The sequence below is a fragment of the Podarcis tiliguerta genome (genome assembly GCF_965153285.1).
Source record: "Podarcis tiliguerta genome assembly, chromosome: 16".
Classification (NCBI taxonomy): domain Eukaryota; kingdom Metazoa; phylum Chordata; class Lepidosauria; order Squamata; family Lacertidae; genus Podarcis; species Podarcis tiliguerta.
Genome location: NC_139549.1, coordinates 11387425 through 11409766, shown reverse-complemented (window position 1 = coordinate 11409766; position 22342 = coordinate 11387425). Strand labels below are relative to the sequence as shown.

Below are 22342 nucleotides of genomic sequence, written 5' to 3'. Positions count from 1 at the left end.
TTATTGCCTGAAGTCTACATTCCCTCATTGCAGCCTTCCAGGGGCTGCACATTGGGGGTTTGGTGCAGGGCAGAGGCAAAAGTGGTTGCATCTGGAGGTTATATTCCAGCCACACAAAAGCCAGAGGATTCTACCCCTACCCACACATCTCTCCACCCTCCTAGCAACATTATTCAAGGACGAGGGCACAGGCACACAAGGTGAGTGGGCCTGGAGGGGACAGTCCCCAAGGGCCACCTAGAGAAGGCCCGAGGGACACACCTGAGCTCTGGCCCAGAGGTTGGCCACTCCTGCCTGCAGAGGGCCAGGGCAGCCGCTCTTAACCAGGGAAAACAGCTCACTCATTTCCTCTTTAATCCACGGACCATGTTTTTATTTCATTAAAAAAATTGGTTTATCAAAAACTGAGGCAAGGGACAGCAGCTACAGCGAGAGAGAACGAGGACTCCATAAATAGAATAAATAACTACACACCACTGCCAACAGCTAGAGCGATTGTGAGACGCACACCTGCGGAGAGGAAGAGGAAAGGGCCTTTTCTGAGGCCAGGGGGTGGGGTGGGGTGGGGGGCACAGGTTGCAGGCTGGGACCAGCCCTGAGAGAGAGAAATGTGTGTGTGAATGTGTAGAGCTGGAAGAGGGCACTGTGTAATGTTAACTATATCACTATAACTTCCGTTCACAGGAAGTTTTACAATCTATCCCCTTTCCAGCTTATTTTGATTTTAAAAACCACCATGATTCAGCAGCTACAGAAAGTACAGGGCTGATCAAACCCCATTTCCAATGGTCCACATAGGCCTTTTTTCAGGCAAGGAAGGGGGCCCAAGGTGCTAGAAACAGCCTGAGAGGGCAGGCATCCAGCGGGCACCTTAGCCTATTTGGGATGGGGATTAGGGTACAAAAAATGGCACTACACCATTAAAAAGAGACCTCATTGGGAAGGAATATATTGCACGACAGCCCAAAGTTGAGAAGTAGCCCCACTTTTGACCCAAAAATGAAGCTAGGCCACCTTCATGCCATACATTTAAAGACCTATCATACCATTTTAAATGGCTTCCCCCAAATAATCATGGGAACTACTGAGGTGCTGAGAGTTGTGGGAGATGACCCCCTGCCCTTCCCCTCACAGAGCTGAAATCCAGAGTTCCCTGTGAAGAGGGATTGAACGCTAAATCCCATTCGTGAGGTGAACTAGGGACCCCACAGCAACTCTCAGCACCCCAAACGAACCGCATCTCCCAGAATTTTGGGGGGGAAGCCATGACCACAAAAGTGGCATCGTAACGCTTTCAATGCGTGGTGTGAATGTGGCCTTAATCCTTGGATATTTTAAAAAAAGGGATTTCTTGCTTGGCTCAGGATGAATAAATAAGTTCCAGAATCCATCTGCGTCCAGCTCCAGAAAACATGAGAGGGGTTGGTTCAGAGAACTGCAGGAAGCAGCCATCTAGGCTTCAATTCTCTGCTAGGAGGTGGTTTGATGGGGGTGGGGACACAGACCTCTCTCCTACCAACTGTTAGGTTCACCACCAGCACCTCGATTGGGCACAGTTCCTCCTCTTAAGGAAGGAGGGAGCCAGAAAAATAGTGTTTGTATACGGACATATTTCTTTCAAAAGGCTAAGCAGGAGATCCCCGCTTCGCCAGCCTTTTGAAGAAGTCACCCAGCAGCGCCAGGCTGTGGAGTGCCCCCTTCTTCAAGCTAGGCAGGGAAGAGGCCTGCATCTTTCCACCGGGGACGGCATGAGCCCAAGGGCTTTTGCAGGAACGGCCTTTGCTTCCGAGGGAGCCTGGCACCAGCGACAGGATGCAGCTTGGTGGATGTGCCCTCCTTCACTTCAGTCGCACGCAGCCACCTCTTCCCCCTGTTCTGTCTACTGCCTCCGACAAAATCCACCAGCACGCAAATGTCACAGCAGCTTAATGACCCCCTTTAACAGTACAGAACACCCCCAGGCCCCACAGTGAGAGTCAGCCCCAAAGCCAAGGGGCTACGGCTGCGCAGCAGCGAGGCCTAACTCTTCTGCAGAAAGTTGGTGGCACCTCTGAAGTAGGGCCAAAGTCTTCGGGAGGAGACGGCACCGCAGGTGGAACCAGGAGTCAATCACGGAGGGATCAGAATGTGGAGTGTATTCCCCCCCCCCCAGTGGAAATTTAACTACCATTTATTGCCCCTCCCAGGTCTCTCTCCATTGTCCAGTCCGGGTTTGTTGGGCCCTGGTGACCCAGCAGACACAGAGAAGGCAGCCCGATGGGCTCTAGGCCACAGCCTGATTATTATTGCAACTCCTACGATTGGTTCTAGAGGCTTGAGGCTTGGCTGTGGTGCCTAGTGCCCACCGGCTTGGACCGCACCCGCCCTAGCCGGCACTTCCTGGGCCAGTGTGATTGCTCATGGGCTTCTGGACCGGGGAGGCAGGGGTCTTGAGAAACTCTGCCTCCCCTCGCCCGGGTAGATGCTTCCCGGCATCCTCTGCTTCTCGCTTCGCAGCTTCCGCACTGAGTGCCGCCGGCTGGACGACCGTTCTGAGGATTCCTGGCCTGGGGCTGCCAGCCGCCGCATGGGGGGACCCCACCTCCCGCTCCGCCTTCCCCGCTGTGGGGCTGGTTTTCGTCTTTTCCAGTTTGGGAGCCCCCCGCTCTCCCGTCGCCGAATCCAGCAGGGCTTGGATGGTCCCGAAGGGCACTTCCCCCCAACCCATGGCCCGGGAGAGTTTGGCAAACGGAGTCTTGCGCAGCATCTCCTGGCGGAAGTCGTGGTTGCTGCCGCTCGGATAGTTCCTGCCACCGAGGCTGGGGATCGAGCCCTTGCCGCCCCGGGTGGCCCGAGGGTTGGTGCCGATGTCGGCCGTGATGTTGGTGTACAGAGGTTGCAGCTCCTTGGAGAGGAGCGTATACGAGAGCGAGTTCATCCCGTCCTGGGTCCAAGCCCGATGCGTCCTGATCAGCAGGTCAAACCTACGGGGTTGGGGAGAGACAGAGAGAGTGAGTATCTGCAAGGTTCCATTTCTGCCACACATTGAAAGCACTCTTCTGCCGCAGGTCCTGAAAGTGCTGTCCACGTAGAAAGACTGGGTCATTATAAAGAGAATAATAAATAATAATAAATTTTATTTATATCCCACCCTCCCTAGCCGAAGCCGGGCTCAGAGCGGCTAACAACAGTAAAATGGTAAAACATTCTAAAATCATTTCATTATAAAATTAATTCCAATCAAATTAATGGCAACCATTGGATTAGAAGTTCTGTGAGGATTGCCAAAGGAGGGAGTCAGAATAATAATAAATTAGTGGTTCTTAATTGATCGGGGATTCGGTAGCGCTGTATTGTATTATTTATGCAAATTGATTTTCTCTGGAGTTAAAGATCTGGCCAGGACAAACCTTGTTAGGTTGAGCTCATATTTTGCACAATTTGTATACGGTGTCTGTTTGATAATGTGTGGTTTGCTATGCCTAATATAGGATAAAGGTAAAGGGACCCCTGACCATTGGGTCCAGTCGTGACCGACTCTGGGGTTGCGGCGCTCATCTCGCTTTATTGGCCGAGGGAGCCGGCGTACAGCTTCCGGGTCATGTGGCCAGCATGACTAAGCCGCTTCTGGCGAACCAGAGCAGTGCACGGAAACGCCGTTTACCTTCCCGCCGGAGCGGTACCTATTTATCTACTTGCACTTTGACGTGCTTTCGAACTGCTAGGTTGGCAGGAGATAAGGATAACTACATATAAAAAGACCTATGTTGGCTCCCAGGACCGTTTCAGAGCAAAATTCAAAGTGTTGCTGCTGACGTTTGAAGTCCTAAACTGGCTCGGCCCAGTATACCTGAAGGAGCATCTCCACTCCCATCGTTCACCCACTGAGGTCCACATCCGAGAGCTGGTTCCCTCCCTACAAGAAGTGAGGTTACAGGGAACCAGGCAGAGGGCCTTCTCGGTAGTGGCCCCCCTACCTGTGGAACGCCCTCCCATCAGATGTCAAGGAGATAAACAACTACACAACATGTAGAAGACATCTGAAGGCAGCCCCGTTCAGGCAAGTTTTAGAAATTTAAAGTTTTATTATGTTTTTGTATATGATGGAAGCCGCCTTGAGTGGCTGGGGCAACCCGATGGACAGGGTACAAATACTAAAATGATTATTCCTCCAACTGCAGAGGTGTTTTTTTTTTGGGGGGGGGGAGTGGGAGGAGGGAGGAAGCAGCACACCTGTGTGGATTCTCCTCGTTGCCTTTATCTCCCTTATGCTTCACCATCTTGTAGTGGCCGACAGAGACAGGAGGCCGTGAGATCTTCATGCCGGCCAGGCGCACCCTGGAGACACAGAAGCAAGGAGGCCAAATTAGGATTTGCTAGCCCGGCCCTATCGTTAGCCACAGTGGAGCAGGTGCCTCAGGCAACATGTTTAGGAGTGCGGGGAGTGGTGGTGGCAACAGCATGTCCACCGCCAACCCCTCTCCGTTGGAGACCAGAGCTAGGTCTGCCACAGGCCTGTCACACAGCAAGCCAAAGTGCTCACTGGGACAGACTGTCACTATCATGTTACACTGCTGCTAGAAGCATGGCAAAGGCTGTCCGTTAACTACCAACTTAGACCTTGTCCACACCACACATTGAAAGCACCACGGCAACCCTTTCAACAGCCATGGCTTCTCCCAAAGAATTCTGGGAGCTGTAGTTTGTTAAGAGTGCTCCGCTACCCTGACAGAGCCACAGTTCTCAAGAGTTCCTTGTGAAGCAGGATTGGCTATTAAATCACTCTGAGTTGTAGCAGTGGTCTCCTAACAACTCTCAGCACCCTTAACAAACTGCCGTTCGCAAGATCCTTTGACAGGAGGGAAGCCATGACGGTTGACGTGGTACAAGAAGGCCTAAGGGTGCAGATGTGGCCAAATAAATGCACAGACACACGCAGCATGCTGCCTTGGGAACAGTGGGTGGCGCTGTCTCATTGACAATGTTCGATGAGAGTCAACTGCTAGGCCTGCCAGCTTCTGTACACAGAATGGGGAGTGCGAGAAGAAAGAGAAGGGGGACGCCATTTTGTTTTTTGCCTCAGGTGGCAAAATATCTTGGGCCAGCGCTGAGGATTTAGTCAGAAGGCTTGGGCATCTCCAGAGGCACCTTGCCTGGGGAGCTCCCTAACAGAGATGTCGAACCTGCTCTGAGGTCATGGACTCCTGACCAATCAGGAGGTGGGTAATGTGCATTGCTGTGCTAAACATCCCCCCTCTCTTTTTAACTCCAACGCTTTTGCACAGGGAATTTTCCAGAAGCAGAGCGTAGGCACGCCCTCACAGCCAATTCCCTCCTACCCCTACCCACTCGGGTCTCTCTCTCTCTCTCTCTCTCGCTTTTCCTTTATCTTCGCTCAAGGTTAAGCATTCCACTGCTGTTCCCTCACAGCAGGAGGTGGAACAGTTGCCATGGCGACGCACAGTCCTAGTCAAATCCATTGAAGAGAGGCACAATTTGGGAGCCAAAATGCTTCCCTGGGTGAGCTTGTTGGAACCAAGTACCAATTTTATTAATCCTTTGTTATCCATGTCTCTTACTTCCCTCTCCTCCCCCTTCCTGCCACCCCTCACTGGCAAATCTTAAGATTGTAAGCTCCTTGGGGCTGGGATCTTGCCTCTTTCCCAAGGCTTATGTGGGGTTTTTTTGCAAAGCGGTGATAGCGAACCTCAGGCCCGGGGTGGTTGTGAATGCGGCCCTCCAGGCAGTGGCGTAGCGTGGGTTGTCAGCACCCGGGGCAAGGCAAGTAATTTGCGCCCCCCCTGCACTGTCCCTCCCCCAGATAGTCCCTCGCTCTCTCTCCGCACCGCACCACACGCCTGGCACCCTCCGCTCCACAGTGGGCGGCGACCCGGCGGCTCGGATCGGATTCGCACAGCCAGCACTGCAGTGAGAGAGAGTGAGTGAGCCAGGTAGGGGCAGAGAGCTGCGAGCGCCCCCCCCCCCCAATGTTGCGCCCGGTACACCCGCCCCCCTTGCACCCCCCACGCTACACCACTGCCTCCAGGCTTCTCTATTTGGCCCTTAGAACTCTCTCTACAGGTCGTACCTTGGCTGCAGTTACAGTCTCTCTGAAGTAAAAGGCATAGTCTTTCAATACCTCTGTATCCATCAGTCTCAAGCAGCCTTAGTAGCACTGAGCGGCTTCCATCAGCTTCAGCTACTGGCATCCGTCTCTGGACAGGAACAGCCCAATTCTGTTGCCTGTGCTCTGGTAACCTCAGAGCTGGACTACTGCAATGCGCTACACACGGGGCTGCCTTTGAAGACCATTCGGAAACTGCAGCTGGTGCAGAATTTGGAGGCCAAATTGCTGACTGGAGCAGGACAGTCTGAACAAATAGCGCCAGTTCTGGCACGATCATCCTGGCTGCCAATTGGCTTCCATGCAAAATTGAAAGTGCAGGTTTTGACCTATAAAGACTTCCGTGGCTCAGGACCCCAGTACCGCCTCTCTCTTCCCACGTGAACTGACCCGGACCCTGCAAACATCATCTGCAGTCCTTCTTCAAGTGCCTCCTCCTCAGGAGGTTCAGAAGGTGGCAACACAATATTGGGCCTTTTTTGTGGTGGCCCCCTGTTTGCAGAATGCTCTTTGCAGAGAGGCATCTCTTTATTTTTAGGTGCCAGGTACCCTGGCTTTTGGCCCTTAATTTGAAGAATAGCATTGTGGCCTCTTTGAATGAGGTGGGATCACTAAGTCGTGCTCTGCTTTATCCGTTTAGTGGTACTTTTTGGATTTTTATTGGATGTTCCTAATCGGTTTTAATGTAAGTTGCTTTGGGTTCCCCTGTGAGAAAAGCAACTAACAAATAAAATAAATAAAGACTACACCTCACTGCCCTGATCTACACCCTCCTTAAATATAAAGCTACAATTTCCAAAGTTATTTAGCCATCCATCTTTCTTCTCAGGGAACTCTGGGAACTGTAGTTCTCGGAGAACAGGGTTCTCCTAACAACTCTCAGCTCCCTTAACAAACTACATTTCCCAGGATTCTTTGGGAATTGACAGTTTAAAGTGGTGTCGTAGTGTTTTAAATGTATGGGGTGGATGTGGCCCAATTCCTAGTAAGTAGCTCACAAGTGTGCTAAACCCAGGTTGGTGAGGTGTTAGGTACTCAAATTCTAATGTCTGCAGGGATAGATTAAGTTTCTCTTCTGGTGCCCCTTAGAAAATTCCTTTATCACCTCAAAAATTCTGGACATGCATTCTTTGGGATCAAATAAGCAAAATTAAAGCTTCACATCTGTTGCTTACAAGAGCACAGATCTTTGGATTATATACAAAGCTAGTTCTATTCAGAATACACCCACTGAAGTTAACAAACATGGATAATCTCTGTGAATTTTACCCCGAGTAAAACTAAGTTGGGCACAACCCTCAGAAAACATTTATAGCCCCACCTTTCCATTTAAAATCTCATTGTTCTGTGCAGTCTCCCTTTCCACCTTCTCTCACCGTTGCTGAGCTGACCCGACAACATCTCACAAGAGACACCACCACCCCAGTGTTGTAGCATTTGTGAACATCCCATGGCATCACAGACATTCAATTCGCCAACAAGTTCAAACCCTAATGCAACAAACACATGGGATTGCAGAGCTGGGCGCGTCATCAGGCTTGCTGCAATTTTCTCACCTTACCTGAATGCTGCAGCCCAAACCGCCACAGCCTGCGTGGGAAAAATGAGCATGCAAGGATCCGACAGCGTGCACAAGGCAGGGTGGAAGAAAGAGATAAAGAAAGATGATAATGAAGGCGATGAGAAGGAAAACAGCACTCCAGTTGCAGAGTGGGAAGTAGGGAGTGGAACAGACAGAGGCAGGGTGGGGAAACCAGTGCTCCAATAATCTCCCCTGCAACAGGCAGGGAAAACAACAATACCAAAGATCGTAAACCTACCAGCTGCAGCTAGTCTTCCCACTGCCCATTTTTAGCCTAAAAAACATGGCTACACTTATGCCACAGTTCTGCACAATCGCAGGGGGGGAAAGCACGAAGAATGATTATCCGGCCTGGAATTTAAGAATCTGAGCTGCTTCTACCACTTTTTATTTCTTTCTCTCTCTCTTTCTAGTTTCTAGTCCTTTTTAAGTTGGTAGAGTTGCCTCTGAAAAATGCACAGGTCAGTGCCTTCTTCGCAGGCACTGTAAGATAGCCAAGAGGATAATAATTCTTCTAGATCAGGCCAAAGGCCCATCTAGTCCAGCATCCTGTTCTCTCAATGCCATCAGGAAGCCTGCAAACAGGAACTGAGTACAACAGCAAGTCTTAAAAAAAAACCAACCCATTAATTTTGTCCAATCCTATTTTAAAGCCACCAAGTTGGTAATCATCACTGCCTCCTGCAGGAGAGAGCTCTATCATTTAACTACACACTCCTGTGGTTTCCAGAGACTGGCGTGCAAGGTTACCAACAGGGTTTAAACCACAGAATCCAAGAATTGTAGAGTTGGAAGGGTCCCTGAGGATCATCCAGTCTGACCCCGCTGCAATGCAGGAATATACAGTCATCCCATACGGGGATTGAACCTGCAACCTTGGCGTTATCAGCGCCATGCTCTAAACAACTGAACGAACCACCGCCATCCCCTCAGCTACAGTTCCCGCCGAGTCAGGTGCCAAAACAAAAAGAGCAATGCATGTTCTAAGCGAGTGGGAGAAATGGTTGCAGGTCAGACAGCAGAGGGCGAAGAGACAACGGCCACCACGGAAAGAGAGGGGTGAACGAGGGACACTCACCTCGTGGCAATGTCATCGTCCTCGCCTCCCCAGCCCCAGTACTCGTTGGGGAAGCCGTTGATCTTTAGGTACTGGTCCGGGGTAAGGGCCGACACACCGCCAAAGTACTGAGAATATGGGAGGCTGGAGTGGGAAAATGGAGAGAAAAGCCAGCATTGTTAAGTCGTTTTAAGTGACACTGGGAAACCCCCGCACTAGGTATTTCGAAGACACGGGGTTGCGGGTGGGAAAGGCTCTTGACCCAAATTTGCAAAGCATTTGCTTTTTCGCATGTGCTAGTGTACTGCGTATAGCTGGAAAGTCCTAGCCCAAATCAAACTTAATTGATATTTGGCCCGCTTGGCAATGATGGGGAATTACTTTTGGGTGTAGTTTGGATATTTTATTTTTTTTGAACTGATTCTATGAATTTAATGAAATGGAGTGAGTGCTGCCCTCAAAACACAAGAGCCTTTTTTGAGGAGGAGCATCAGGACCTGATTATATTTTCTGCTTCTGTTTTGAAATAGCCCAGAAATGGTGAAAGCTAGAACACTAAACATTCGACACAGATTTCGAACAATTTCATTGTCTGGAAAAAACAACCAGTGTGGTTAAAAAGGCTCCAGGAAAGTCAAGGCAAGGATCATTTCCTTATTGATTGCTTTCCCTTTCTTCAAAATACGTTAATTGTTCTAATCAAACAAGGAAACCACCTCACAAACATTGCCAGCTCTGAAGAGACGATTATTTCAGTATTTGGCACTCACTTTCCCCCTTTTTCTTTGGAAACCTGTTGGATTCTGCACTTGTTTTTACATTTTCTAATGTTTATACGTTCGTTCTGCTCTTGGTTGTTACGTGCTGTATAAAAATTAATACATATTTCCCCCCCAAAAAAAAACCTAACACCATGGAGCCAGCCCTGAAGACAACCACCCACCACAAAGCATGGTGCGATCAGTCCTGCCCTCCCTTATCCCTGCCTTCTCACTTGTAGCCAAACTTGTTCATGGCGACAGAGACGTGCTTGGGACTCCACGGGTCGCAGATGTAGAGATTGTGGTCGTTTTCGGGAATGAGGTCAACATCGTGGAGGAAGAGGCAGTTCCACTCCTCATCCTTTAGGGCTTCCTTCACGCCCACATTCAGCAGCTTCGCCCGGTTGAAAGTCGCATTGCCAGCCTACGGAGAAGCAGGGTTGAGAGGGAAGAAATGGCAACAGGGCGAGGAGCAAGACTCATGAGGCCCAGCCCTGTCAGAAACTCAGATAAATAAACTCAGATAAATAAACTCAGTGCCAAATGGCTCCTTAAAACAAGGTTACAGTCGCCAGAACAGAAGTTTTAGTTGCCATTTTGTGAGGAGATATGACTCTAAAGTCTGTCTTTTCAAATGATGGACTGTGTTTGATTCTCAGTTAAACATCTGGCTAGTTCAGATGGCCACCTTGAGCTAGGTTAAGAGCTCTGAGAACTTAAAGAAGAAAAGTCACTTGATCTAGGGAGAGGCCACATATATATTGGCCTATTCCGACCTTTCCTTAATGGTGACTGCGCCTGCTCAAGCTGCCCAGAAAAAGCATTTTGGTTCCCAAAATTCATTCCGATTGTGCAGATAAAATATAACTGGTAGAATTCCACAGGGTGGTGTATTTGTGTGGGAAAACAGCCAAGTTCCAATGACCCCCCCCCCCCCCAGATGGTGGAGATGTCAGGCACTGTCCTGGTGCCTGGGCATCTTCACTTGGTTACAAGTGGTCAAAAGCTGGGTGCAACCTTTGCATGGCAACTTTGAGTCCTGAGGGCCAGGCCTCTGGCTGGCTGCTTTGGGCCTGAGGTTCCCCCCACCCAGGGCCGGATTTAGGTTTCATGAGGCCCTAAGCTACTGAAGGTAATGGGGCCCTTTATATGTCCAGCTGTCCTTTGTCAACAAATTGTTGCTGTTTTTTGTGTTGAATATATGCTATATATATGTGATATACAGTGGTACCTTGGATTAAGAACTTAATTCGTTCCGGAGATCTGTTCTTAACCTGAAACTGTTCTTAACCTGAAGCACCACTTTAGCTAATGGGGCCTCCTGCTGCCGCCGCACGATTTCTGTTCTCATCCTGAAGCAAAGTTCTTAACCCAAGGTACTATTTCTGAGTTAGCGGAGTCTGTAACCCGAGGTACCACTGTATATGGTACTTTAGGAAGCAAGCAGGACCCATTACTTACATCACAGGAGCCTACACGACACAAAACACTGTTGCAGTATGTACGTTTAATTTTATTTGTTTTTTATCTTATATTTTGGAAATGTACATCCAGGTTCTTTTCCTTTAACTTTTTATGGGGCCCCCAAGAGAATGGGGCCCTAAGCTATCGCTGATTTAGGTTATACATAAATCCGGCACTGCCTCCACCCCTGGGTTGCACTGAACTAATCTCTCTTTCACACGCACATAAATCCCAAAGAAACGCACCTGATGGACCACATAAATCCCATACTGCAGCTGCTGGCGCTGGAGGAAGGGGTGTAAGTAGTAGAGCAAGTGGCGCAGGTGCGTCTCCCGGTTGCGGTGCGGGATGATGACAGCTGTCCGGGAGCGTGGCTCGCAGGCGGAAGGGCGGTACCTGCCCCCGAGGCCCACCGCCGGGTTCTTCTCTTGAATCTGCTCCAGATTCAGCACCTGGCTGAAGCTCACCGTCAGGGGGCCAACTGAGATGAGAGTCGGTAGGGTGAGAGGAGAAGAAGAACAGAATCAAAAATTCACATGCAGGCACTGGGCTCTTCCAACGAGAGCTGCTTGCCTCATCTCTGATGCAGCGTTCCAAAAAAACCCCAAAGAATCTGCCCAAGTTTCTAGTCTTCATGAGGCCTGCATGAATACCCGGCACGAAAGCCTCTCTCTAAATATCTCTCACCCCAGAGGCAGGGAGCTAAACTAACCTTTCCTTCCATGGCGCGAGGAGACTCTGTGCGTGTCAGGTGTGGCGACAAAGTTTTAAGCCGTAAGCAGGATTTCCCAGAAAAACGGAACGAGAGATGAGCACGCAAAGGCAAGGATAACAAGCTGTTAGGAGCAAATGTTGCTTTGTCCCCACGCCAAGGACATCTGGGTCAGGGATAATCCCACAAGACTGGAGAGAAGCACCCTCGACATCTTTCCTTTATAATAAAATAAGTCAGCGCAATCTGGATTGGGAGTTGCTGCTCTTAATATGACGGCAGGAGCCCCAGGTGGACAGTGCAACGAGTCAGGAGAACGGGAAGCACACTTTAAACTGAGTCAGACCCACTGGGCCATATAGCTCAGCGCTGCCTGCACTGGCTGGCAGCAGCACTTCACGGTTTCAGATGGCGGACATTCCCAGCCCTGTCTGGAGAGGCCGGGGATTGAACCTGGGACCTGCTGCATGCAAAGGTGATGCCCTGTCACTGAGCTATGGCCCTTCTGGCTCCCTGCACCACTGGAGCCGCCATCACTAGAGGAGGCATCTGTGGGCATCTCAAGCCAAGGCACCATCACCACAGCCCAGCATCCTCCAGGCCCAAAGAAGTCATGTGACACCGGGCAGCCAATCCTGTGCCACTACCTGCTATAAAAGGGTTCCAGGCCTGCCACCCTCTTCCTAATCCAGGCCGTTCGGCTGAGGGAGGTGGCCAGGGTCCTCTCTCTTACCTTCTGTTCCATATCCATATTATAAATATAAAGGACTATGACACCACTTTAACCTGTCACAGCTTGCCCCCAAAGAATCCTAAACAAACTGTCATTTGTTAAACGTGCTGGAAGTTGTTACGAGACACTCCCAAGTCCCTCCAAAGCTACAATACTCAGAATTCCCTAGGGAAAGGAATTGGTTGTTAAAACTACTCTTGGAATCGCAGCTCTGGGAGGGACTCAAAATTGTTATATGTATGAACACGTAGACTCGTTGAAATTCGTGGAGCCAAGTTGGTCATCTCCATTAATTTCAATGGATCTAAACTCTGAGGAGAACTTGGCTGTTTAGGGTAAAAACACTTTTTTATCCTCAGGTGTATAAATTTTAGAAAATAAAAAAATAAGCTTCATACAACTCTACGTTCCTGGATCTTCACTACCAAAACACTGTTGCTATATATAATCATGCATGGTATAATTTTGGCGCTATTAACATTCTTACTGTTAGCTCTGTTTTTAACCTTAAAACTATTTTCCTGGATATTCTGGGCTTTTGCTTTAAGGCAAGGGTGAAAAATATATCTTCTGCCTTTTACTTTTCTATTGACTTTTGGAAGTAGATGGGTTGCTATATTATCTTTTTTCCTGTTAGACTGCACTGTCAGCTTAGATCTGAGGTAGCTAACAAGGTACCCATTATGGTGCCATCAGTTTCCCCAACCCCTCTCCTATTTTCTCTTTAAAAAAAATAAATCAAAGGAGGGTGGCCTGCTTATCTGTTGGTCTGCAGTCCATGTAAGTGCATGTAAAAAAGTGCATGTAAGCATTTTGCCTCTTTGGATGTGTGTGAGAGACTCACCGGTTTTTCCACCTGTGAAATGGGTACTTTGTGGTGGCCAGAAGTTTCTTAGATTTCCAAATGTGCCCCCAAAAGTTGAGGATTCCTGGCCTAAGTTAAAAATATAGATTGCGATCCTATACACACCCCAGGAGAAAGTGCTGCTGAATACAGTAGGACTGAGTTCTGGAAATTGTGATGCAAATGATGCATTTTTACTGACATGCCAGGGACCACCTGACTGACGCTCGCAGTCCACTGGCAATCTGTGGACCACAGTTTCAGAACCCTTGCCTTAAATCACGTCTAGGGAACCTTTGGGCCCTCCAGATGTTGCTGGACTCCAGCTCCCATCAGCCCAAGCCAGCATGGCCAATGGTGAGGCATGATGGGACTCATAGTTCAGAAACATCTAGAGGGCCACAGGTTCTCCACCCCACCTTGGAGGAGTAGTAACTTTCATTTGCTCAAGTTACTGTTGTAATTAGTACACAATTATACTGTGTACTAAGGACGCGGGTGGCGCTGTGGGTTAAACCACAGAGCCTAGGACTTGCCGATCAGAAGGTCGGTGGTTTGAATCCCCGCGACGGGATGAGCTCCCGTTGCTCGGTCCCTGCTCCTGCCAACCTAGCAGTTCGAAAGCACGTCAAAGTGCAAGTAGATAAATAGGTACCGCTCTGGTGGGAAGGTAAACGGCGTTTCCGTGTGCTGCTCAGGTTTGCCAGAAGCAGCTTAGTCATGCTGGCCACATGACCCGGAAGCTGTACGCCAGCCAGTAAGCGAGATGAGCGCCACAACTCTAGAGTCGGTCACGACTGGATCTAATGGTCAGGGGTCCCTTCACCTTTATACTGTGTACTGGCACGGCTGTCAGTTTGCATGCCATTTTTACAGAGTGCAGAAGGACAAGCCACTACCCCAAGGAGCTTACAGTCTCAACATCTAACAAAGGGGAAAAGAGAAGCAACGAGTAGCACGGAAATCGCAGACAATGGACAGGTACTGGGGGATGCTTGAAAATCCTGCCCACACATCCCTGGAAGATCAGCCCCACTGCACTCAATGGACTGACACATGAGTAGACAAACACAGGGTTAAACTGTTCATGGCAACTGGGAAGGGAGTGGGGAACATTTCCCAGCCCAGTGACTACATTCTGTTCTTGGCTACCTCTTGAGGGCCGCATGCCAGTGGTGGGTGGAGCAAAACACATTAATTTCATCCTTGTGCAACAGGCTAGCTTCTACACCTGCTCTCTCACGCCCTTCTCCATCCACCCTCCAGATAAGCAAGAGGCAGAGTTCAACAGGACCAAAACCGCAAGGAAGGTGCAAAGCAGGGTGGGTGAGGGGTGTGGCCTGGGGAGAGTTGTAAGGGCCGTTCAGAGAGGCCCGAAGGGCCATATTTGGCCTCCGAGGGTGGGATTTCCCTCCTGCAATAGGAATTCCACAGGAAAAGTGATCAGGCTCATACACAGCAATACGAAACTGCTCCTTCAGCAACTTTGAAAAGGCTCAGCCACTTAATGGGGTGCCATGTGATCTAATAATTAAACATTTACCCAGGCCCAAGCAGCAGACAAAGAGACTACCAGGCATAAAGCTGTGATAACCGCCTTATCTCATTTATTTTTTAAGTGGCTTTGAGAGACTTTGTAATCTTGCATACACCCACCCACGTTTTGCGTCTGGGTTTTAATCCGGCAATACTGAGCTTTCATGGGAATAGTTTTCTCTGCGGCCTTTGAGAACCTAAAACATTTTGGAAAACAAAGCGGAGGGCTTTTTCCAGCCTGAGGGCCACGCTCCCTCGTGGGTAATATTCTGGAGGCCACATGCCAGTGCAGGACAGAGCTAGAGGCAAAAGTGTCCGGGCAACAAATGCAGCTCTTAATTTTCTACTGTAGGCCATGCAAAAGGCCTCCTCTGCACTGTGGATTTAAAGCAGCGTAATACAACTTGGAACCTGTGGTTTGTTAAGGGTGCTGAGAGTTGTTAGCAGACCCCCGTTCCCCACCCACCCAGAGCTACAATTTCCGGACTGGTTTAACAGTTACGTAATTCCTGTTCCCAGGAAACTCTGGGAACTGTAGCTCTGCAAGGGAAATAGGAGGGATTCCTAACAATTCTCAGCTTGCTTAGCAAATGGCAGGTCACAGGATGCAACGGGGGAAGCCATGACTGTTTAAAGTGGCATAATAGTGCCTTACATGTATAGCACAGCAGTCAGCATTTTTCCTCATGCACACACAAACCTCTCTCCATGCAGGTAAGCAGAAGGCATTGTTACAGTTCAAGAGCGAACGCACGCAAGGAGACCATGGAGCAGGCAGGGCTGGTGTGGTCTGCAACTTGGAGAGAGTAGCAAGGGCCAGAGAGAGACACATGGAGGGCCACATTCAGCCCCTGGGTGCAACATTCCCCATCGCCATTTCAAAGCCGATCGTGATTCTCTGTATTTCTAGGACAAGGGAGACTCTCAAGCCCCTCGTATGTCGGAACCTACATTGAACCACCCCTCACCCTGCAGTTTTGACCTCCACACTGAGCAACGTGGTCACAGGCCCCACTCACTGAGGTACGGCGACCGCTCCGGGCAGTAGGGCAGAAACTGAGTGGGGCTCCCATAGCGGGGCTGCTGAGGCAGGAGGCTGAGGTTGGTGTAGACGTCGTGGGTCCGGGAATAGTCGAAGGACGGGTTGGCGTCGTGCCCAAATATCGAGGCCAAGTTCCGGAAGCCACCAAAGGAGAAATAAGCCATGAAGGCAAACTGGAAGCCAATGAGGAGAGCCAAAGTGCAGGGCCGATCCAGGAGCCTTCGGAGCATGGTGGGGTGGGGGGCAAGGTCTTCTCCCTGGGCCTCAGAAGGACAGCAGTCGCACCTGCAAGAAGGTAGGAGAGCACATCTCTGAAGACCCGTTCCTGGGGAGCGGCAGGGGGAGAGGGATGAAGCTCAGGGGCAGGTCACCTGCTTGGCATGCAGAAGGTCCCAGGTCCTTGCCTCTCCTCCTTGCCTTCAGGCTCTTGGCCTGCTGAAGACGATGGAAACAAAGTAGGGAGGATAGGCGTGTGGAATGGTGAGAATGTATTTTAATACTTTGTTGGAAGCCGCCCAGGGTGGTTTGGGAGACCCACCAAGATGGGTGGGGTATAAACAATAAATTAGGGACGCGGGTGGTGCTGTGGGTTAAACAACAGAGCCTAGGACTTGCCGATCAGAAGGTCGGCGGTTTGATTCCCCGCAACGGGGTGAGCTCCTGTTTCTCGGTCCCTGCTCCTGCCAACCTAGCAGTTTGAACGCACGCCAAAGTGCAAGTAGATAAATAGGTACTGCTCCGGCGGGAAGGTAAACAGCGTTTCCGTGCGCTCCTCTGGTTCGCCAGAAGCGGCTTAGTCATGCTGGCCACATGACCCGGAAGCTGTACGCCGGCTCCCTCGGTCAATAAAGCGAGATGAGCGCCGCAACCCCAGAGTCGGCCACGACTGGACCTAATGGTCAGGGGTCCTTTTACCTTTATAAATTATTATTATTATTATTATTATTATTATTATTATTATTATTATGTCACACTCAGCCATAAAGTTCACTGGGTGACCTTGAGGCCGGTCACCATCTCTCAGCCATAGCTTACCTCACAGGGTTGTTGTGAGCTTAAAAAGCGGAGAGGGAGAACCATGTACGCCCCCCTTGAAGGAGAGGTGGGACAAAAAAATATTTATCGAAATAAATAAATAGAGCTGGAAGAGACCCCAAGGGTCATTTAGTCCAACTTCTTGCATTGCAGGTGCAATACAAGAATTGCATACAAGTATTTGATTCTATGAAATAACATTATGGACTAGCAACCTGTTGGCAAGGCCAAATGAAAAAAATGATTAACCAACCTCAGAAATCTTCAATGGACCGACAGCCTTGCTGTTACTTTATACGTAATTTGCTATTGTTATAATTTTTGGTTTTAACAATAGTAACTGGCAACAAAGCGTCAGGTTTCCTTTTCTCCCCCTTACAGGCAGCGTCGAGAGACGGCTTTGCAGAGGGACAAAAGAGAACTGGCGAGCGCTCACACAGCATTCCCAAAGAGAACCTGACCAACCCCGAGGCCGCATGCTGCCCAAACCTGTCTCAATTTCCTGCAAACTGAAACCTGCGACTTTTACCGATTAGGGGGAGCAGGTAAAGTGCACAGGCCAAAAAATTGATATTTCGCCCCATTCTTCTCTGGGAGCCCCAGAAGCTTTGGGCAGTGCAGATGGTTCGCTCATCACCCCCCATTTTATCCTCCCTGTGACCTTGTGAAGAAGGTTAGGCAGCGAGAGAGAGAATATGAATGTTGTGCAACTGGTTCAAAGTCACCCGGTGTGGTGGGTTGTGGCGTTCAGCTGTCCCCGGTCCCAGTCCAACCCCTATATTTATGAATAAAAAGGTTTGCATAGGAACGTAAGAACCACCTGGTGTATCAGGCCAGTATCCTATCTGATCCAGCATCCTTTTAAAGCCACCAGGGCTAGTAGCCTTCAACACCTGCTGAAGGAGCAGTTCCATAGTTTAACTTCGTGCCGCACCCTGCATTTTGGCACTAAGAAATAAACTGGACTCTCACATGCAATGTTCCTGAGCGATTCACACACCGAAGGCTTAATTTAAGGTTAAGACAGTTGCATGCAAAGCTACACAGATATCACAGTTCCACGTAACATGTTTGGGGTGCAAAATCCAATTTCAAAAAGGGGTGTTTGTGTGTTAAGAAACTAAGATTCTAGACCTCATGTTTCCAGAGATATGCTAGAAGAGCGCTTTGGGAAATGTCCGAAAGCTGGCAAAATAAGGTTGGCAGTGGCAGAGCACAGGGCTTCCATTCCCTGCATAATCTCCAGATTATGGGAAGCATAATATGTCATACGTCATCTTCAAAGTGTCAGAATAAGCCATGCAACAAAGACACAGTATTTGGTCCTAGGAAACTGGCTGAGGGAGGGGAGAAGAGAGAAATCCTCTGGGAGAAGCATAAACTAGGCATGTCAACATTTTAGCACTGTTTGTTTTTACCCACCACCACCATTTTTATCCCCCTTACTTGAACAGCCAACAAGAAAGGAATAGACCTGTGTAACTCAAAAGCTGGCGCGGTTCATTTTGAACGCAGCAGGTTCAAGTAAGAACTCTCCATCTTGGCGCTGCCTGCCTCCCCGGCTCCTTTCCCCATCCCCATCCCTCCCTTTCCCTCTGACATCCCGCAGAAAATTAAAGAGCCCTGAGTAACTCAAAAGGTAGCACACTTCCATTTGAACACAGCTGGATCCAGCAACTTTCCTTTCCTCCCTGACCTGCTTTCACCTGTATATAATCCTGGCGCGACCGACTCACCTGTCCTCCACCGGGTCCCTTCCCAATCTCTGCTCCGAGCAACTACCTCCTTATAAAAGCTTCGCCTTTGAAATCCCAGCGGGATACAGATATGGATATCGCACACACATATCTAATTATTTCGCAACGGAAGCACCAATTCCACCCTGCCGCTAAAAATCTGGGATGATCTCTACGGCTAAAGCTCAGTTGGCAAGGGAGGGGGATGGAGCCCAAGCCGAGCCCCTCCCCCACCCTTTAGGATCCCTTTCCCAATCCAATCCCCATAGAAACGCCGGGGGGGGGGAGGGCGCAGGGGTTTGCAAGAGGCGCCCCCCGCCTCCCTCGCCCAGGTGCAAGGCTCAGCGCCACCCTGGAGCCCAGGTGTCCCCTGCTCGCCGGGTGGAAGAGCCTCTCCCAGCGGCGCCCACCCTTCCTGCAAAACAGCGCACCCACCTCGGCCCCCAAGGGTGCGCGCCTGCCCTCCCGCACCTCCTGCCCCGCCCTTGCTCACCTGGGTGCTGGGAGCCCTCCGCGCCAGGAACGCCCGGCTCTTAACCCCACCCCAGAATCAGAAACACCGCCGCCGCCATCTTCAGTAGGTAAAAGGGAAAAAAAAGGGGGGGGGATGGAATTAAGGGGCGGGATGCTTTGGGGAGGGGGATAAGAGAAGGGCCGGTGACGTCGAATAACAGGGCAGGCCCGGATACTCCTCCCTTTAAAGCGCCCTGCGCGCGGAGGCAGATGCAGGAAGTCCGGAAGCTGCAGAGATTTTGATCCGATTTTATTTTTTTGCAGTATCTTTCCCCCCACGGCGGAAGCTCCAGGATTTGGTTGACTTTGGACGTCTGAGGCACGGCGGCGTCCGAAAGGCGAGAGAAGCCCTGAGCATGCACAGAGGGTCCGTTTTACTGCTCGCCTGCTGCCACCGCGCTAGCAGGAATCGGACCCTACTGCGTGACAACATTGGCAACATAGGAACGGACAGCTGTAGATGCACACTCTTTGGATAAAATACAATGATATTTGGAATGAATTTACACAGAGTATATTAGTTTATAGACAATTATGTGTGTATTAGGATGAGAATATATGCAAGTAAGGTAATGTAACAGTATCTTTTTTCATCATCACTCACTTTTTGCTTTCCCCCCTCACTCTTGTCTTTTTATAAATGAAATTCTAATAAAATATTATTAATAAAAAAGGAATCAGACCTTACCGACAGGGTGAGGCTTGGGGGGAGGGGGAATACATAAGCACCTTGGGTCTGTCCACTCTTGAAGAAAAATGCTCCATTCGCTGCATGTTACTCAGAAGTAACTCCTTCTGGCGTCAACAGGTTTTAAACCCAGGGTAAGAGGGTGACAGGACTGCAGCCTATAATCCTTGAACAGAACAGCCAGAAATGTCAGGAAGAAGAAGAAGAAGAGTTTGGATTTGATATCCCGCCTTTCACTCCCCTTAAGGAGTCTCAAAGCAGCTAACATTCTCCTTTCCCTTCCTCCCCCACAACAAACACTCTGTGAGGTGAGTGGGGCTGAGAGACTTCAAAGAAGTGTGACTAGCCCAAGGTCACCCAGCAGCTGCATGTGGAGGAGCGGAGACTCGAACCCGGTTTACCAGATTACGAGTCCACTGCTCTTAACATTACCCCCGTGATGAAGTTTATTCTTTATATCAGCTTTTGCCAACCTGGTGCCCTCCTATTCCCTTCAGCCATGGTCAGCTCAGCCAATGGTCAGCGATTATGGGAGGTAGAGCCCAACAACATCTGCATGACCCCAGGGGTTCCCTTTCCTGCAGGTTAGGGGTGGTCCCATTGACAATACTTTTTTCTGTTCTCCAGCCCAGAATGGACCATCTTTGTCTTTTTCTAATATGTAATTATATCTATGGGTTTTCAAAAAATACATTTCATCCCCCCCCCCCCAAACCACGAGTACGGTAATTCAAAACACATGTTCCCCAAGTATGATTGATAACACATCATGGTCAGTGAAGGATTAAACAAAAGAATCATTACTCGTGTTCCTGGGAGCCTTTGGAAGTTTATAAGCATCTTTTTAAACAGCAGCTCAAGAAATAAAATCAAGCCAAGTAGCATAAAATTTATTGTTTCTTATTGTGTTTTTTTCTCCAACAATTGGTCAGCTTTTCCATCAAAAACAGTTCCTAAATTTGTGCAAACCAAGCTTCAGTAAGTCCATATCCAGTGATATCCGGTATCTGGTTATTGTGAGGTGTGCAGGGATCATGAGAAAGAACAAACAAGTCTATCTTTAAGGTCTTGTGTATCTTCTGTAAAGACTGAAAATAAAGCTATTTTACGATCTGTGGCGGACTAGATTATCCTCAGGGTCCCTTCACGACAATTCTAAGATTCTATGGTAACTGATCAGGCCAATTTTGTGGGGTATCTTTGTCCAGAAGGAGTGGGGGAGGCTAGACTTACGGGAGACCCTTAGGTCCTTATAGACATCGGAGCTCTAGGCATCCATTTTTATTGACAAAAGCCACTGTTTGAAATGGCTTGGGGTCATATCCACACAATACATTTTAAGTAAGTTGCTTCCCTCCCACCTGCCAAGAACCCTGAGAACTGTTAGACTGGGAACAGTAGCGCTGTGAAGGGTGAACTACATTTCCCAGTATTCCTATGAGGAAGATGTGCTTTAAGTGTATGGTGTGCATGTGACCAATATAATGTCTGTCTCTACCACCCAGGTCCTATCTGCACTATACATTTAAAATAGTATCACACCACTTTAAATAATTGTGGCTCCCCCCATGGAATCCTGGCTACAGTAGTTTATGAGAGAGGAAAGGCTACAGTTCCCAGGATCCTTGGGGTGGGGGGTGGGGAAGAAGCATGTGGAAGAAGAAGAAGAAGAAGAGGAGGAGGAGGAGTTTGGATTTGATATCCCGCTTTATCACTACCCCAAGGAATCTCAAAGCGGCCAACATTCTCCTTTCCCTTTCTCCCCCACAACAAACACTCTGTGAGCTGAGTGGGGCTGAGAGACTTCAGAGAAGTGTGACTGGCCCAAGGTCACCCAGCAGCTGCATGTGGAGGAGCGGGGAAGCGAACTCGGTTCCCCAGATTGCAAGACTACCTCTCTTAACTGTGGTTAACAGCTGTGGTTAACAGCTGTGGTTAACAGCTCTCATTGTGGTTTAAGCTCTGTAGATATGACCGCATTTGAGATGCGGAGAGTTTTGTTTCGGTTTGATTTTAAACGCTATCCTAAGTAATGCTTTCCAACACTGTATGAGCACTGAAAAATAGTCATCCTCCAAAATCGGCACTTCTGTGAAGTTTGCAGTGCAGTTCTCAAGCCAAGCATTGTGTACAAAAAACGCTTAAATGCAAAAGGTACGTCTCTAAGAGACATTCACATGACAAGCCCTTGGGAAACCTTCCTCCGAGGGAAACCGAAAATTAGAAATTCCTACACGCTGCAAAAAATGCTATAAAATGGAGGCCTCTGCAATATATGGGGTGAAAAGAACGCAAATGACACCAGCCACAATCTGGACGCCATGGCACACTGCGTAAAGGTAAAGGGACCCCTGACCATTAGGTTCAGTCGTGGCCGACTCTCGGGTTGCAGTGCTCATTTTGCTTTATTGGCCAAGGTAGCCAGCGTACAGCTTCCGGGTCATGTGGCCAGCATGACTAAGCCGCTTCTGGTGAACCAGAGCAGCGCACGGAAACACTGTTTACCTTCCTGCCGGAGTGATACCTATTTATCTAC

General features: G+C 49.3%; 1 protein-coding gene across 9 annotated transcripts; it reads right to left on the bottom strand.

The window, feature by feature from the left end:
- Positions 1 to 344: 344 nt before the first annotated feature.
- B4GALT3 (beta-1,4-galactosyltransferase 3) lies at positions 345 to 19198 on the bottom strand. Of its 9 annotated transcripts, none has more exons than XM_083418560.1 (8): positions 19109 to 19172; positions 16239 to 16272; positions 15812 to 16119; positions 11213 to 11448; positions 9737 to 9927; positions 8764 to 8886; positions 4213 to 4317; positions 345 to 2963 (listed from the first exon to the last, which is right to left on the bottom strand). In XM_083418560.1, exons 3-8 carry the CDS (start codon positions 16062 to 16064, stop codon positions 2366 to 2368), a joined length of 1506 nt encoding a protein of 501 aa, XP_083274686.1. In that variant the 5' UTR covers positions 16065 to 16119; positions 16239 to 16272; positions 19109 to 19172; the 3' UTR covers positions 345 to 2365. The 9 variants fall into 9 exon arrangements, with proteins under 9 accessions (XP_083274686.1, XP_083274680.1, XP_083274684.1 ...); XM_083418554.1 differs by having other exon boundaries at positions 16206 to 16272; positions 19109 to 19168; XM_083418558.1 differs by lacking the exon at positions 16239 to 16272 and having other exon boundaries at positions 19099 to 19198.
- Between the last annotated feature and the right edge of the window lie 3144 nt (positions 19199 to 22342).